Source organism: Oryctolagus cuniculus, chromosome 9 (genome assembly GCF_051225735.1).
Source record: "Oryctolagus cuniculus isolate XC-2025 breed Fujian yellow rabbit chromosome 9, ASM5122573v1, whole genome shotgun sequence".
Lineage (NCBI taxonomy): Eukaryota > Metazoa > Chordata > Mammalia > Lagomorpha > Leporidae > Oryctolagus > Oryctolagus cuniculus.
The window spans coordinates 72,129,115-72,145,396 of NC_142875.1; the positions used below are offsets into that span (position 1 = coordinate 72,129,115).

Below are 16,282 nucleotides of genomic sequence, written 5' to 3' on the forward strand. Positions count from 1 at the left end.
TCTGTACCGGTGCCAGGCTGTTTTGATTATAACTGCCCTGTATTATGTCTTAAAACCAGATATTGTGATGCCTCCAGCTCTGTTTTTGTTGTATAAGATTGCTTTAGCTATTTAGATGTCCTGTGCCTCCATATGAATTTCAGATTCATTTTTTTTTCTGCATCTGGGAAGAATGTCTGTGGTATTTTGATTAGTATTGCATTGAATCAGTAAATTGCTTTTGGAAGAATGGACATTTTGATGACATTAATTCTACCAATCTATGAACATGGAAGATTTTTCCATTTTTTGTACCTTTTTCTATTTCTTTAAAGTTTTGTAATTCTAATTATAGATACCTCGGATATCCTTGGTTAAGTTTATTCCAAGGTATTTGATTTTGTAGCTGTGGTGATGTGATTGATCTTAGAAGTTCTTTCTCAGCTGTGGCATTGCCTGTGTGTACAAAGGCTCCTGATTTTTGTGTACTGATTTTATATCCTGGTGCTTTACCAAACTCTTCAGTGAGTTCCAATAGTCTCTTGGTGGAGTTCTTTGGATCCCTTAAATAAAGAATCATATCATCTGCAAAGAGGGATAGTTTGACTTCTTCCTTCCCAATTTATACCCCTTTGATTTTTTTTCTTGCCTAATGGCTCTGGCTAAAACTTCCAGTACTATATCAAATAGCAATGCTGAGAGTGGGCATCCCCATCTGGTACCAGATCTCAGTGGGAATGCTTCCAACATTTCCGCATTCAGTATGATGCTGGCTGTGGGTTTGTCATAAATTGCCATGATTTTGTTGAGGAATGTTCCTTCTATGTCCAGTTTGCTGAGGGTTTTAACTATCAAAGACTTGTATTTTATCAAATGCTTTCTCTGCATCTATTGAGATAACCATATGGTTTTTCTTCAGCAGTTTGTTAATGTAGTGCATCACATATAGATTTGCAAATGTTGAACCATCCCTGCATACCAGGGAAAAATCCCACTTGGTCTGGGTGGGTGATCTTTCTGGTGTGTTGTTGGATTCTATTGGCTAGAATTTTGTTGAGGCTTTTTGCGACTATGATCATCAGGAAAATTGGTCTGTATTCTCTTTCTCTATTAATCCTTTTCAGGTTTAGAAATTAAGGTGATGCTGGCTTCATAGAATTTGGGAGGATTCCCTCTCTTTCAATTGTTTTGAATAACTTGAGAAGAGATTTAGTTAGTTCTTCTTTAAATGACTGGTAGAATTCAGCAGTGAATCCATCTAGTCCTGGGCTTTTCTTTTTTGGGAGGGCATTTATTACTGATTCAATTTCTGTCTTGGTTATGGGTCTGTTTAGGTTTTCTGTGTCTTCATGGCTCAATTTAGGGAGGTTGTATGTGTCCAGGAATCAATCCATTTCTGATTGATTTCCCTGTTTGCTGGTATACAACTCTTTGTGGTAATGTCTGATGATGTTTCAATTCTGTTTGTTTTTTCAAAAAAACCAGTCTTCATTTTGCTGATCTTTTGTATTGTTTTTTGAATTCAATTTTGTTGATTTCTCTCTAATTTGAATTATTTCTTTTCTCCTACTAGCTTTGGGTTTGCTTTGCTGTCATTTTTCTAGATCCTTGAGTTGCAATGATAGGTCATTTATTTGGTGCCTTTCCAATTCCTTGATGTAGGCACCTATTGCTATAAACTTTGCTCTTAACACTGCTTTTGCTGTATCCCATAAGTTTTGCTAAGTGTTGTCATCTTCATTTCCAGAATAGTTTTGATTTCTCTTTTGATTTCTTCTATGAACCACTGTTCATTCAGGAACGTGCTATTCAAACTCCATGTGTTTGCATATGCTCTAGAGATTCTCAAGTTGCTGATTTCCAGCTTCATTCCATTGTGGTCTTAGAAGATGCATGGTATGATTTTGATTTTTTTTTAATTTGCTGAGAGTTGCTTTATGGCCTAGTATGTAGTTAATCCTGGAGAAAGTTCCATGCGCTGCTGAGAAGAATGTGTATTCTGCTACTTTAGGATGAAAACTTCTGTAGATATTGTTAGGTCCCATTTGGTCTATTGTGTTCACGTCAAGAGTAACTGTAGTCATTTGAGCTAAAATAATAAGATAAAACCTCGTGTGACTTCTGATTATATACCGTTATATTCCCTTAGGTCACACTCAGGAGAATCAACATCTAGTATATATGTGGAATCCATCAGTGACAAGTGAGTGAAATACAAACTCAGTGTGTATTTGTATACATGAATCCCCCAAAAGACACAGGTATGTTACTACCTGTCAACTGAATAATATTTAAATACATGTGTGCACATCATGGTAGGTATATTTGATTTAAAATGAGGATTAATGTTACAATAATAATTAGCTCAGGACTCTTAAAACAGCAGTATATCCAGAGTGAAATAACTATTACTTTAAACACTAGTCTTTTAGGGTTGCATTTATGTCAGATTACATATATTTATTTGTGTGTGTATATGTGGTGTGTGTGTATATGAATGGGTGTGTGCATGAATCATCAAAAATTGCATGGAATATCTTTTTCTCTCCTTTCACTTTCAGTCTGCGTGCATCTTAGTTGGTGAGATATGTTTATGATAGGCAGCAAATAGATGGGTTTTGATTTTAATCCATTCAGCTAGTCTGTCTTTTAACAGGAGAGTTGAAGCCATTTACATTCAAGGGGACTATTGATAAGTAATGAAAATATGTACTCATGGTATGTTTGTGAACTTTAGAGACTAGAAACCAGAGCCTATCACCATTTAGAACCTAGGCAAATATCAAAATACCTGTGAGTGTGATGCACAGTGATCCTAGGGAGAAGAGAACCCATTTTGCAAGCAAAGACTTGGTAGTTGTAGGCAGGAAGCATGGCAAGAGACAGTCTTTTACACTCCTTTAATGTGTTCTCACAGTAGCATATGTAGCTACTTTTTCTAGGTTTTTGTATATATTTGGATTAAAGAGGAGTATGTCATAAGAGGAATATTTCTTCCTTCTGGTATTCACATTGAGTAACCCCTAGACAAAGCTCAAAGGAAATGTTCAGTATGCTAATGGATAGGAGTCTGTCTCTTTGTAGAAAAACTGAACATGAATTTTGAGTCATTTTTCCCATAGGCCAAAGATATTCATTACAAATACACAAAGTGCAATTTCCATGCAAAAGTATATTTCTCTTCTTTGTTTCTATCTATAGAACTCCTTTAAGCATTGTTTATAAAGCTGTTCAGATATAGACAGCTTTCTTCAATGTTTGTTTGTCTCAGAATATCTATCTCTTCATTCATGAAATATAGCTAAGCTGGTCAAAGTATTCTGATAGACTTTTTTTTTTCAGAACTTGACTATATCTTTCTGTTTTCTCCTGGCCTGTATTGTTTCTGTTGAAACCACGGTTACTCTTCTAATGATGTTTCGAGTGAAGGTCACTTGATAATTTTCTCTGGCAGATTTTAATATTCTTTGTGTTGTACTTTAGAGAGTTTGACAGAATATGTCATGGTGAAGTTCTTTTCTAGTCATGTCTATTTGAGGTTCTGTGGGCCTTCTATCCTAGCATGTCCATATCTTTCTCTAGATATGGAAGGAACCTGGGATGTTTTCAGCCATTATTTCAATGAGTAGGTTTTCTAGTCCATTAATCCTCTGTTCTCTCTCAGGGATTCCCATAACTTGGATATTTATTTGTTTGGTAGTTTCCCAACGGTCTCATAGACTGTCTTCATTCTGTCTTTTTACTTTTTTGTTTGTTTTGTTTGATGACTGAGATGATATTCCAAATGATCTGTATTCAAATTCAGATATTCTTTTTTCTGTTTGATCAAGTCTGTTGTTGAGGCTTTCAACTGTATTTTTTATTTGATCTGGTGAGTTCATCCCCAAGATTTGTTTGGTTCTTCTTCAGGATGTCTACGTCCTTCCTGACTATCTCATTGATTTTGTGCATTGTTTTCTAATTTTTTTTTAACTATTTGTCTGTGTTCAGTTGTATCTCTTTGACCATCCGTAATTCTTTTGAATTCTTTCTCAGGCACTTCAACAATCTCTTTTCTTTGGGATCTGATACAAGAATGGTATTTTGTTCCAGATATACATGTGTACACAGATATACATGTGTATACTAAAACTATGTTCAGAACATGGAAGCACACACACACAAACACACACACACACATTATATACACAGAAGCCGTGAAAAGAAACAAAAGTCAAGATATATAATACTTACCATGAGGAGTATCCTTAGCAACATAGACTATATTTGACATAATTTAAATCATTTCAGTATAGGATCTGTAAATAACTGAATTTATATATATATATAACTTATATATAAAAATATAATTATGTTATTATATAATATAATTATATTATTATATATAATATATAATCTATTTTAATATATAAATATATATATTGGAGGGTGCCACAGGCTTAGGCCTGCATTACTTGACTGTATGTTTGGAGAAGAAAAGTGAATCCTGTATGAAAGTAGGAAGGCGATGGAGAGACTTGAGAATTGGGAACATAGGTGGTATGGAATGATGTATACCAAAAGTAAATTGAATTCAAAGTAAATGCTGAGAAACAAAAAGCTGTTGGGGCTGGTGCTGTGATGTATTGGGTCAAGTCACCAGTTGCGACACTGGCATCCCATATCAGACTTATGGTTTGAGTCCTGGCTGTACCAGTTCTGATCCTGCTCCCTCTCAATGCTTCTGGCAAGTAATTCAGTCCCTGCCACCCACATAGGAGACCCAGATGAAGTTCCTGGCTTCAGGCTTTGTTCTAGCCTAAGGCCTGCCATTGCAAGCATCTGGTGAGTAACCGAGTAGCTGGAAGATGTCTCAATGTCTCCATCTCTGGGATTCTGTCTTTCAAATAAAAAACTAATGCATAAGAAAAGTTTTAAGTTGGAGTCATTCCTTGGAATTTAGGTAATAATCAAGAGCTTCACATAATCCAGAAGCCTTGCGATTTTCACAGCATGTAGCTACCTCTTAGTGGAATTGATGTTTTATTTCTGTTTTTTTTTATTATCTTATTTCTATATTTGAGGCCAAATATAGAGATCTGTCTATATATATATATATAGAGGGGGCCAAAACAGAGATCTGTCCTCTGCAGGTTCCCTCACTAGATGGCCCCAATAGCTGGTGTGAGACTGGGCAAAAACCAGGAAGCCAGAGACTCCTTCCAGGTCTCCGATGTGGGTGAATGGCTGCAAGAACTTGTGCCATCTTCTGCTGATTTCCCAGGCACATTGGCAGGGGGCTTGATCAGAAGTGTAGCAGCTAGGTGGAGATCAAGTGCTCAGATCGGATGGCAGCATCCTAGGTGGCAGTTTAACCTATAGCTCTACACTGACGCCCATAATTTTTCATTTCTAATAAAAATACACACCAAGTTCAAACAGTGATACAACATGACCATCTGGAGATCAACCAGTTCATGTCCAGAATAACTGTAGTTATTTGAGCAAAAATGTTAAGATAAAATCTTGTGTGATTTCTGACTTTGTATCTTTATATTCCCTTAGCTCACAGCCAAAGGAATCAACATCCATTACTTTTGTGGAATCCATCAATGACAAGTGAGTGAAAAACAAATTCAATATGTGTATATGTATACATGAATCCCCCAAAATACACAGGTAAGTGTACACTATCCTTAAAATTAAGGTACTACCTGTGAACTGATTGATATACAAATACACATGTGCATATCACTGATTTGAATGTGGTAGGTACTATTGAAAATTAAAAATGAGGCTTCATGTGACAATAATGACTATATCAGGACTATTAAAAGAGTAGTATATCCAGAGAGAACTAAATATTACTTTAATCCTTTGTCTTTTAGGGTTGCATTTATATCAGATTACATACATCTGTGTGTATATATGTTGTGTGTGTATGTGTACAGGTTTATCCATGAGTAATCATCAAAAGGTGTATAGAGTGGCACACATGGAAGGTTGATACTACTTGCAGCTGTGGCATCACAGATTGCAGTGCTGGTCCCAGTCTTGGTTGTTGCCTGTCCAATCTAACTTCCTGTTAATGCATCTTGAAAGGATGTGGATGATGACTCAACATTAGACCCTGTCACCCACATGGGGAATTGAGATGGAGTTTCTGCCTCCTGACATTGCCCTGGTGCAGCCCTTGTTGAAGCCAGTAAAGGATAGCTATATTTCTCTCTGTCCTTCTCTTGCTCTTGCTCTTGCTCTCTCTCTCCCACTCTTTGTCCCTCTGTTTTTCAAGTAAATCTTTTCTTTTCAGTTTCATTAAATGAATTTATTTATTAAAATAGTTTAACTCCAAATACAACTGTTGAATTTGTATTGAGTTATAACTACAATTCATGTTTCAATTGAAATGTCAAGATTTAACAGCTGACACTGTTTAAAAAAATAAGCCATTGTTAAATTTTAAATGGTCAGTTGTATTAGAGTTCAACAATTAACTGTGAACTATATCTCTGGGAAACCCCAAATCAATAATGTTAAGTTTGTTTCCAAAACCCACTGCAGTCATTCTTGAAACCCTGATCAAGATTTAACAGATGCACAATGACATGTTAAAAAAAAAAAGACTCCCCCCATAGTCTTTAACATTTCATTGGCTATGGAGACAATTAAGCTTAATCAGTGCTAACACAAAACTACTGAGAAAAAAAAAAAAAAACACTGGAAAAAAAAGACAAACAAAAACTCAACATCAGCACACAAAACAATTATCTTCATAGGAACACTGAGAACACTCAAACTGGAAAACCCTGAAAGAAAATGCCAGACATCCTTAGGTAACATTTCCTCATATAGGAAAGCAAATATCAGTAGTTTTAAATACAGAAAAGTGATGGCAACTATAGTGATCAGAGGTGAAACTTCAGTCCTAACTCTACAAACCAAAGGAGAAAAATGATCGAAGCACCCTCTGATAGTTTAAGAAAAGATTTTACATAATACTTTCGATCAGATGCCAGCTGGTTTTCTTGTAAGTTCAACAAAATGAAAGGCAGAGTTACCATTGGCATCACAGCTGAAAAAAACAAAAGTTGTAATATTAAAATAAAACAACTTAAAATAAATGCTGCTCTTGTATAAAAATAAAAACCAAAACAAAACCTTATCACGATAGTTAAAGAAAAAGAGGGTCTTTGGATCAAACCATAATATTTTTAGGCATGTTAGAAATTCAGGCCGGCGCTGCGACTCACTAGGCTAATCCTCTGCCTGCAGCGCCGGTACCCCGGGTTCTCGTCCCGGTTGGGGTGCCGGATTCTGTCCCGGTTGCTCCTCTTCCAGTCCAGCTTTCTGCTGTGACCCGGGAAGGCAGTGGAGGATGGCCCAAGTGCTTGGGCCCTGCACTCTCATGGGAGACCAGGAGGAAGCACCCAGCTCCTGCTTCAGATTGGTGCAGCACGCCTGCCGTAGTGGCCATTTGGGGGGTGAACCAATGGAAGGAAGACCTTTATCTCTCACTAACTCTGCCTGTCAAAAAAAAAAAAAAAAAAAGAAAGAAAGAAAGAAAAAAGAAAAGAAAAAGAAAGAAATTCAAACTCACCTATCTAGCTGCTAGTCTGATCAGGGCATAGAATAATGACCCAAGGTCACCAATTTTCCTCTGTTGACACCAGTATTTCTTATGCCAACAAATACAGTCTTCCCATTGTTAAGCTTTGTATTAACATCTCAACAGACAAATTCTCTCAAACTGAGTTTTGTTCATACCAAATGAATACCAATAATAAGAGCACAGGTGGACCCATCTCCAGGTCTTGGAAATTTTGTTATCTTGTCACAAAATGTGTAGGGCTATATGGGAACATTGATCAGGTAGCCAAATCAGTTATTATTAACATCTGTCCAGTAAAAGCCCACCTTAGTATCTGATAGAAACATTTTTAACTAAAACCATAAATGTAAGATAATCTTTTCCAGCTTACATTTTGCCAAGTCTTTCACATTTTTAACCTATTTATAACATCTGCATAGCAATCCAAAATTAAAACTGCAAAATTTTCATAGTTGCTTCCAAAATGCAATCTTAGTTGTCATAAATTTCTATTAATTATAGAATTCTCAGAAACCAGAACATTCTGGGAAGTTAGAAGCTTCAAAACCCCACCAATTCACTAATGAATGTTTCCTATTTCCGTAAACTATACTTCTTGAATCTGATTTCCCTGCATTTGAGTCAAATCAATTTTTATATAGTCAAATATATTTTCAATAAAGTTGGTCAAAACTTTCTGTCTTTTACACAAGGAGCTTCATAAATGAGGATTATAAAAATTATACCAAAGCTTGGAAATATTCACAATGGAAACATTCTTGATAGCCATGGCCTGGCTTTAATTTCTTCAGTTTCCTTATCTATGAAAATCCTACCCAGCTTTTTTCCCATCCTATAACCTTAATGCCAGTTATTAAGCACTTCAGGGGGTGGGCTACCAATAATTTCAATAATGTATAAAAGACACTCAACTAATTTAAAAGAAAAAGTCTTTGATACAGCATATTCTGCAGTATAGATTCTCAGTGTAGGCAATTATTTCCAACTTGTGCCAAATTCTTAGGAACCATAAATACATGGACACACAGCATACACTCTTCTCTCAGCTACACACATAAGACAAAAGGTTACTTGCACAAGACTGTGAAACTAAGCAAATTTGGGGTGGTACATAGATCTCAGGATCAGTGATATAGCAGTTCTGAAGGCTAAATTTATCTCCAGCGGCCCAGCTCAAGATAATCTTTTGTCAGCTTTAAAAACTCCAGTAAGGGCCAGTGCCATGGCTCAATAGGCTAATCCTCCACCTGCAGCACCAGCACACCGGGTTCTAGTCCCGGTTGGGGTGCTGGATTCTGTCCTGGTTGCCCCTCTTCCAGGCCAGCCCTCTGCTATGGCCTGGGAGGGCAGTGGAGGATGGCCCAAGTACTTGGGCTCTGCACCCACATGGGAGACCAGGAGAAGCACCTGCCTCCTGTGCCATTGAAGAGTAAACCAACGGCAAAAAAAGGAAGACCTTTCTCTCTGTCTCTCTCTCTCTCACTATCCACTCTGCCTGTTTAAAAAAAAAAAACACTCCAGTTAGTTGAAAGCTCTTCTACACTTGATTGTAAAGCTTATGAATAGGTTTTTCCTGTGCTATTAGTCATGCAAATGATAAATACTTCACAGCTATGAAAACCAAAAATATCAGAGCTTGAGCACCTTTTCAAAACAAAATATTCATTCTAGTTTTACGTGCCACTTCAGTAATCAGGGCAAAACTATTATACAAAAATCTTTATGCAATTCTCCAGGAAAATTAAAGGTAAAAGGCTTTTTTGTCCTTCACCTTCCACTCTGTAATTTATGTTCTATTTTTAAGCCAGAATTATTTCACATGGTTATTCGATTTTTTTAAAATGTCTGTTAGAAAGCTCTGCTACAGCAAACTGGATTTTCACAGCCTGTTAGCCAAGGGTCATGCCACAACCATAGCCCTTAAAGGCAAGGAGGAATTTGCTGCTTCAATGAGTGTAAAAGTGCCAGGAATTTGTACTGTCCTGTGAGGTTTCTGCAGATGGAAACACATGGATGCAACATGGCTTCATTTTCCTTAGATGATGGTACTAGCTAATTGTTAGTAAGGCGAGGCAATCTCTCCTCATTACAGTTGCTTCCTTCTTGTTGAGTAAAGTAATGCAGACCATCCCTGCTTGGTTAACAGAGGGTGGGTTTGGGGTTTTAATTCTGATCCAACCCTTGTAAGAGCCTCCATTTCCTGTGGCAAAGCACGTGATTTAACAAATTCAAAAGCCAGATTGTGTTTTTATAGAATCTGTACTTTTGTTTGATCAAAGACTGATGTGTGAGTTAGTTCCATGTCACAAATTAGGATAACATCTACAATTAAGCATCAGTTTTGGAAAACACAACCTTGTCAGCTGAGCAGACTCCCTCTCTGCAATGCTGCTGACAGGTCAGCTGTTGCTATCTTCCTTGATGGAATACATTGGTTGGAAGCTCTATACCAAGTACTAAAACTCAGTACTCTCTTAGCAAAATATTCCCCTTTACTTAACTTTTTTTTGACAGGCAGAGTTAGACAGTGAGAGAGTGAGAGAGAGAGAGAGACAGAGAGACAGAGAAAGGTCTTCCTTCCATTGGTTCACCCCACAAATGGCTGTTATGGCCAGCACGCTGCACCGATCCGAATCCAGGAGCCAGGTGCTTCCTCCAAATATTTTAATTATAAGCGGTCATGGGAATTCTTCTGGTTTCTCCTTCATGGTTATTTTTTTAAGTTATGTATTTGCTGCTTCTGTCAACTCAGCAACAATGTCATCATTGCTTTCAAGTGAAGTGTTTCATAGGCAAGGAAGACGACCATGAGAGGTGAAAATAAAGAGGGACATAAGAATGAGGACTCTGGACATAGTAAATGGTATGTGGATCTATAAAATGTAGTTTGAGTTTGTAATAAATGTCCTTTCCAAAGACTCTTACAAGCTGGTGTTAAGATAATAGGTACTTAAATCTGCATATATTACAACTTTCACAAGCCTAATATATTCATTTCCACCACAAAGAGCTTCATTTCTAATTTTTTAAAAAGCCAGATTGAAAAATAGTGATATCTATATCTATATATCACATCAGTTTTTAGAATGAATGTAATTAGTTGACACAAAAAGGTAAGATATCTTACCCCATGGTATCTCACTATTTACTTTTTAATTCTTTAGACCAAATACAGAAGAATTGACATATGAAAATTATGAGGAAGCACCCAGTACCATGTGAGTTATAAATTTTAAAAGTTATAGATGTATTTGTGTGTATACATATACACCAAACCCATATATATGCATAACTAAATATAGGGCAGAACTTCTAAGAACTCATGAAAATGGAATTCAAATAAAAGCTTATGTTGAAATTCATGCACAGAGATATCTTTAAAAAGTTTTTGGAATATGAATATTATTAACAAACTGTGAATGCATTCCCAAAATTTGCAGCTAATTTTAATTCCATTTTCTCAAAAACTATCACGAGTACCCTATGTATGTTCATACACAAAGGTATTTCTTTTAATACACACACACACACACACACACACAAGTAAGACTATGAAAAAGAAAACAAGGTTGAAATTTATAAGTCTACTCTTGGGAGTATCCTTGACAACTGATGAAACCTTTTGTATCATTTAAATGTTCTCATTTTCAAAAATGTAGTGAATTTTCTGTTTTCTTTTTAGTTTAAACTGGATGAGAGGAGAGTTGTGAGTGGGATGATTCTTCCAGTCTGTATATTTGTCATTCTTAGTAACAGCCAATCCTGTAGGAAAGTCTGCCACCATATGGGACTGATGCTCCAAACCCATTCTGAAACTCATTATGATTTTGACTCAGGCCCACAGCATGGATTCATGGAGTACAATGTGATATTGCAATACATGTATTCCATATAATGAGCACATCAGAGTAAATAACATTCATTACCATAAGCGTTATTTCTTTGTGTTGAAACATTTAAAGTTCTCTCTTCTAACTATCTTGAAATATATGGTATATTACCAATAACAGTAATAACCCTACTTGCAATAGAATATTAAAACTTATTCTTGATAATTGTAACTTTAAAAATGATTTATTCATTTTAAAGAGCTTGAGAGAGAAAGAAAATCTTCCATCCATGTTCACTCCCCAAATGTCCACAAAAGCCTGGTCTGGGCTAGGTTGAAGTGAAAAACCAGGAAACCCTTCTCTCCTACATAGGTGGCAGGAGCCCAAAAATTTTGGCCATCTTCCATTGCTTTCCTAGGCATATTAGCAGGAAGCTGGATTAGAAGTCAAGCAGCTTGGACTCAACCGTGCTCCAATATGGCATGTGGGTGTCACAAGCAGCAGCTTAACTTCACTGTGCCATAATACCACACCCTCTGATTTTAACTTTATTTTTTAACTTTTATTTAATGAATATAAATTTCCAAAGTACAGCTTATGGATAACAATGGCTTCCCCCACATAACATCCCTCCCACCCACAACCCTCCCCTCTCCCACTCCCTCTCCCATTCCATTCACATCAAGATTCATTTTCGATTCTCTTTATCTACAGAAGATCAGTTTAGCATACATTAAGTAAAGATTTCAACAGTTTGCTCCCACACAGAAACATAAAGTGAAAAATAATAGATGATTTTTTAAATGATGATGAAATCAGATCAGACCTATTGTCATGTTTAATCCCAGTGAGAGTCAAGTTGGGAATTGATAATTTCTTCTTCTTCTTCTTCTTCTTCTTCTTCTTTTTTTTTTTTTAACAGAAGATCAGTTTAGCATACATTAAGTAAAGCTTTCAACAGTTTGCACCCCCATAGAAACACAAAGTGAAATATACTGTTTGAGTACTCGTTATAGCATTAAGTCTCAATGTACAGCACGCTAAGGACAGAGATCCTACATGAGGAGCGAGTGCACAGTGACTCCTGTTGTTGACTTTACAAATTGACACTCTTGTTTATGGCCTCAGTAATCTCCCCATGCTCCAGTCATGAGTTTCCAAGGCTATGGAAGCCCCTTGAGTTCTCCGACTCTTATCTTGTTTAGACAAGGTCATAGTCAAAGTAGAGGTTCTCTCCTCCCTTCAGAGAAAGATACCTCCTTCTTTGAAGACCTGTTCTTTCCACTGGGATCTCACTCACAGAGATCTTTTGTTTAGTATTTTTTTTTTTTTGCCAGAGTGTCTTGGCTTTCCATGCCTGAAATACTCTCATGGGCTTTTCAGCCAGATCCGAATGCCTTTAGGGCTGATTCTGAGGCCAGAGTGCTGTTTAGGACATCTGCCATTCTATGAGTCTGCTGAGTATCTCACTTCCCACGTTGGATCACTCTCCCCTTTATTTATTCTATCGGTTAGTATTAGCAGGTACTAGACTTGTTTATGTGCTCCTTTTGACTCTTAGTCCTTTCATTATGATCAATTGTGAACTGAAAATTGATCACTTGGACTAGTGAGATGGCATTGGCACATGCCACCTTGATGGGATTGAATTGGAATCCCCTGGTATGCTTCTAACTCTACCATTTGGGGCAAGTCAGCCTGAGCATGTCTCAAATTGTACATCTCTTCCCTCTCTTATCCCCACTCTTATGTTTAACAGGGATCACATTTCAGTTAAATTTCAACACTTAAGAATAACTGTGTATTAATTACAGAATTAAACCAGTCATATTAAGTAGAGTAGACAAAAAAACTACTAAGAGGGATAATGTATTAAGTTGTTCATTAACAGTCAGGGCTATGCTGATCAAGTCACCGTTTCTCATAGTGTCCATTTCACTTCAACAGGTTTCCTTTTTGGTGTCCAGTAAGTTGTCACCGATCAGGGAGAACATATGGTATTTGTCCCTTTGGGACTGGCTTATTTCACTCAGCATGATGTGTTCCAGATTCCTCCATTTTGTTGCAAATGACTGGATTTCGTTGTTTCTTACTGCGGTATAGTATTCTAAAGAGTACATATCCCATAATTTCTTTATCCAGTCTACCTTTGATGGGCATTTAGGTTGGTTCCAGGTCTTGGCTATTGTGAATTGTGCTGCTATAAACATTAGGGTGCAGACCGCTTTTTGTTTGCAAATTTAAATTGCTTTGGGTAAATTCCAAGGAGTGGGATGGCTGGGTCGAACGGTAGGGTTCTATTCAGGTTTCTGAGGAATCTCCAGACTGACTTCCATAGTGGCTTGACCAGTTTGCATTCCCACCAACAGTGGGTTAGTGTCCCTTTTTCCCCACATCCTCGCCAGCATCTGTTGTTGGTAGATTTCTATATGTGAGTCATTCTAACCGGGGTGAGGTGGAATCTCATTGTGGTTTTGATTTGCATTTCCCTGATTGCTAATGACCTTGAACATTTTTTCATGTGCCTGTTAGCCATTTGGATTTCCTCTTTTGAAAAATGTCTATTGAGGTCTTTGGCCCATTTCTTAATTGGGTTGTTGGTTTTGTTTTTGTGGAGTTTCTTGATGTCTTTGTAGATTCTGGTTATTAACCCTTTATCTGTTGCATAGTTTGCAAATATTTTTTCCCATTCTGTCGGTTGTCTCTTCACTCTCCTGACTGTTTCTTTTGCAGTACAGAAACTTCTCAATTTGATGCAATCCCAATAGTTGATTTTGGCTTTGACTGTGCCTCCCGGGTCTTTTCCAGAAATTCTTTGCCTGTGCCAATATCTTGAAGAGTTTCTCCAATGTTCTCTAATAACTTGATGGTGTCAGGTCGTAGATTTAGGTCTTTAATCCACATTGAGTGGATTTTTGTGTAAGGTGTAAGGTAGGGTTCTTGCTTCATGATTCTGCACGTGGAAATCCAGTTTTCCCAGCACCATTTATTGAATAGACTGTCCTTGCTCCAGGAATTGGTTTTAGGTCCTTGATTAAATATAAATTGGCTGTAGATGTTTGGGTTGATTTCTGGTGTTTCAATTCTGTTCCATTGGTCTATCCATCTGTTTCTGTACCAGTACCATGCTGTTTTGATTACAACTGCCCTGTAGTATGTCCTGAAATCTGGTATTGTGATGCCTCCAGCTTTGTTTTTGTTGTACAAGATTGCTTTAGCTATTCGAGGTCTATTGTGCCTCCATATGAATTTCAGCATCATTTTTTCTAGATCTGAGAAGAATGTCTTTGGTATCTTGATTGGGATTGCATTGAATCTATAAATTGCTTTTGGGAGAATGGACATTTTGATGATGTTGATTCTTCCAATCCATGAGCATGGAAGATTTTTCCATTTTTTGGTATCCTCTTCTATTTCTTTCTTTAAGATTTTGTAATTTTCATCGTAGAGATCTTTAACATCCTTGGTTAAGTTTATTCCAAGGTATTTGATTGTTTTTGTAGCTATTGTGAATGGGATTGATCTTAGCAGTTCTTTCTCAGCCATGGCATTGCTTGTGTATACAAAGGCTGTTGATTTTTGTGCATTGATTTTATATCCTGTCACTTTGCCAAACTCCTCTATGAGTTCCAATAGTCTCTTAGTAGAGTTCTTTGGATCCCCTAAGTAAAGAATCATATCGTCTGTAAAGAGGGATAGTTTGACTTCTTCCTTCTCAATTTGTATTCCTTTAATTTCTTTTTCTTGTCTGATGGCTCTGGCTAAAACTTCCAGAACTATGTTAAATAGAAGTGGTGAGAGTGGGCATCCCTGTCTGGTGCCAGATCTCAGTGGAAATGCTTCCAACTTTTCCCCATTCAATAGGATGCTGGCTGTGGGCTTTTCATAAATTGCTTTGATTATAGTGAGGAATGTGCCTTCTATACCCAATTTGCTTAGAGTTTTCATCATGAAAGGGTGTTGAATTTTATTGAATGCTTTCTCTGCATCTATTGAGATAATCATATGGTTTTTCTTCTGCAGTCTGTTAATGTGGTGAATCACATTGATTGATTTGCGAATGTTGAACCATCCCTGCATACCAGGAATAAATTCCACTTGGTCTGGGTGGATGAATTTCCTGATGTGTTGTTGTATTCTATTGGCGAGAATTTTATTGAGGATTTTTGCGTCTATGTTCATCAGGGATATTGGTCTATAATTTTCTTTCAGTGCTGCATCTTTCTCTGGCTTAGGGATTAAGGTGATGCTGGCTTCATAGAAAGAATTTGGGAGGATTCCCTCTTTTTCGATTGTTCTGAATAGTTTGAGAAGAAATGGAATCAGTTCTTCTTTAAATGTCTGGTAGAATTCCGCAGTGAATCCATCTGGTCCTGGGCTTTTCTTTGTTGGGAGGGCCTTTATTACTGTTTCAATTTCTGTTTCAGTTATGGGTCTATTTAGGTTTTCTATGTCTTCCTGGTTCAATTTAGGTAGATTGCATGTGTCCAGGAATCTATCCATTTCTGATAGATTTTCTTGCTTGCTGGCATACAAGTCCTTGTAGTAATTTCTGATGATTCTTTTTATTTCTGTGGTGTCTGTTGTCATGTTTCCTTTTTCATCTCTGATTTTATTGATTTGAGTCTTTTCTCTTCTTTTTTTTTAGTAAGTTGGGCCAATGGGGTGTCAATTTTGTTTATTTTTTCAAAAAACCAGCTGTTCGCTTGGCTGATTTTTTGTAATGTTTTTTTTTTTTTGGATTCAATCCTGTTAATTTCTTCTCTGATTTTAATTATTTCTCTTCTACTACTAGATTTGGGTCTGGTTTGCTGAAGTTTTTCTAGATCTTGAGATGCACTGAAAGCTCATTTATTTGGTGCCTTTCCAATTTCTTGATATAGGC

At 37.0% G+C, this 16,282-nt stretch overlaps 1 protein-coding gene across 1 annotated transcript in view; it reads left to right on the forward strand.

The window, feature by feature from the left end:
- Positions 1–16,282, forward strand: part of LOC127489446 (phosphatidylinositol 3,4,5-trisphosphate 3-phosphatase TPTE2) — a 140,981-nt gene that overhangs the window by 72,125 nt on the left and 52,574 nt on the right. The window contains exon 9 of the mRNA XM_089303307.1: positions 5,524–5,577. Within this exon, the coding sequence (XP_089159433.1) occupies positions 5,524–5,577 (54 nt within the window). The remainder of the gene's footprint in view (positions 1–5,523; positions 5,578–16,282) is intronic.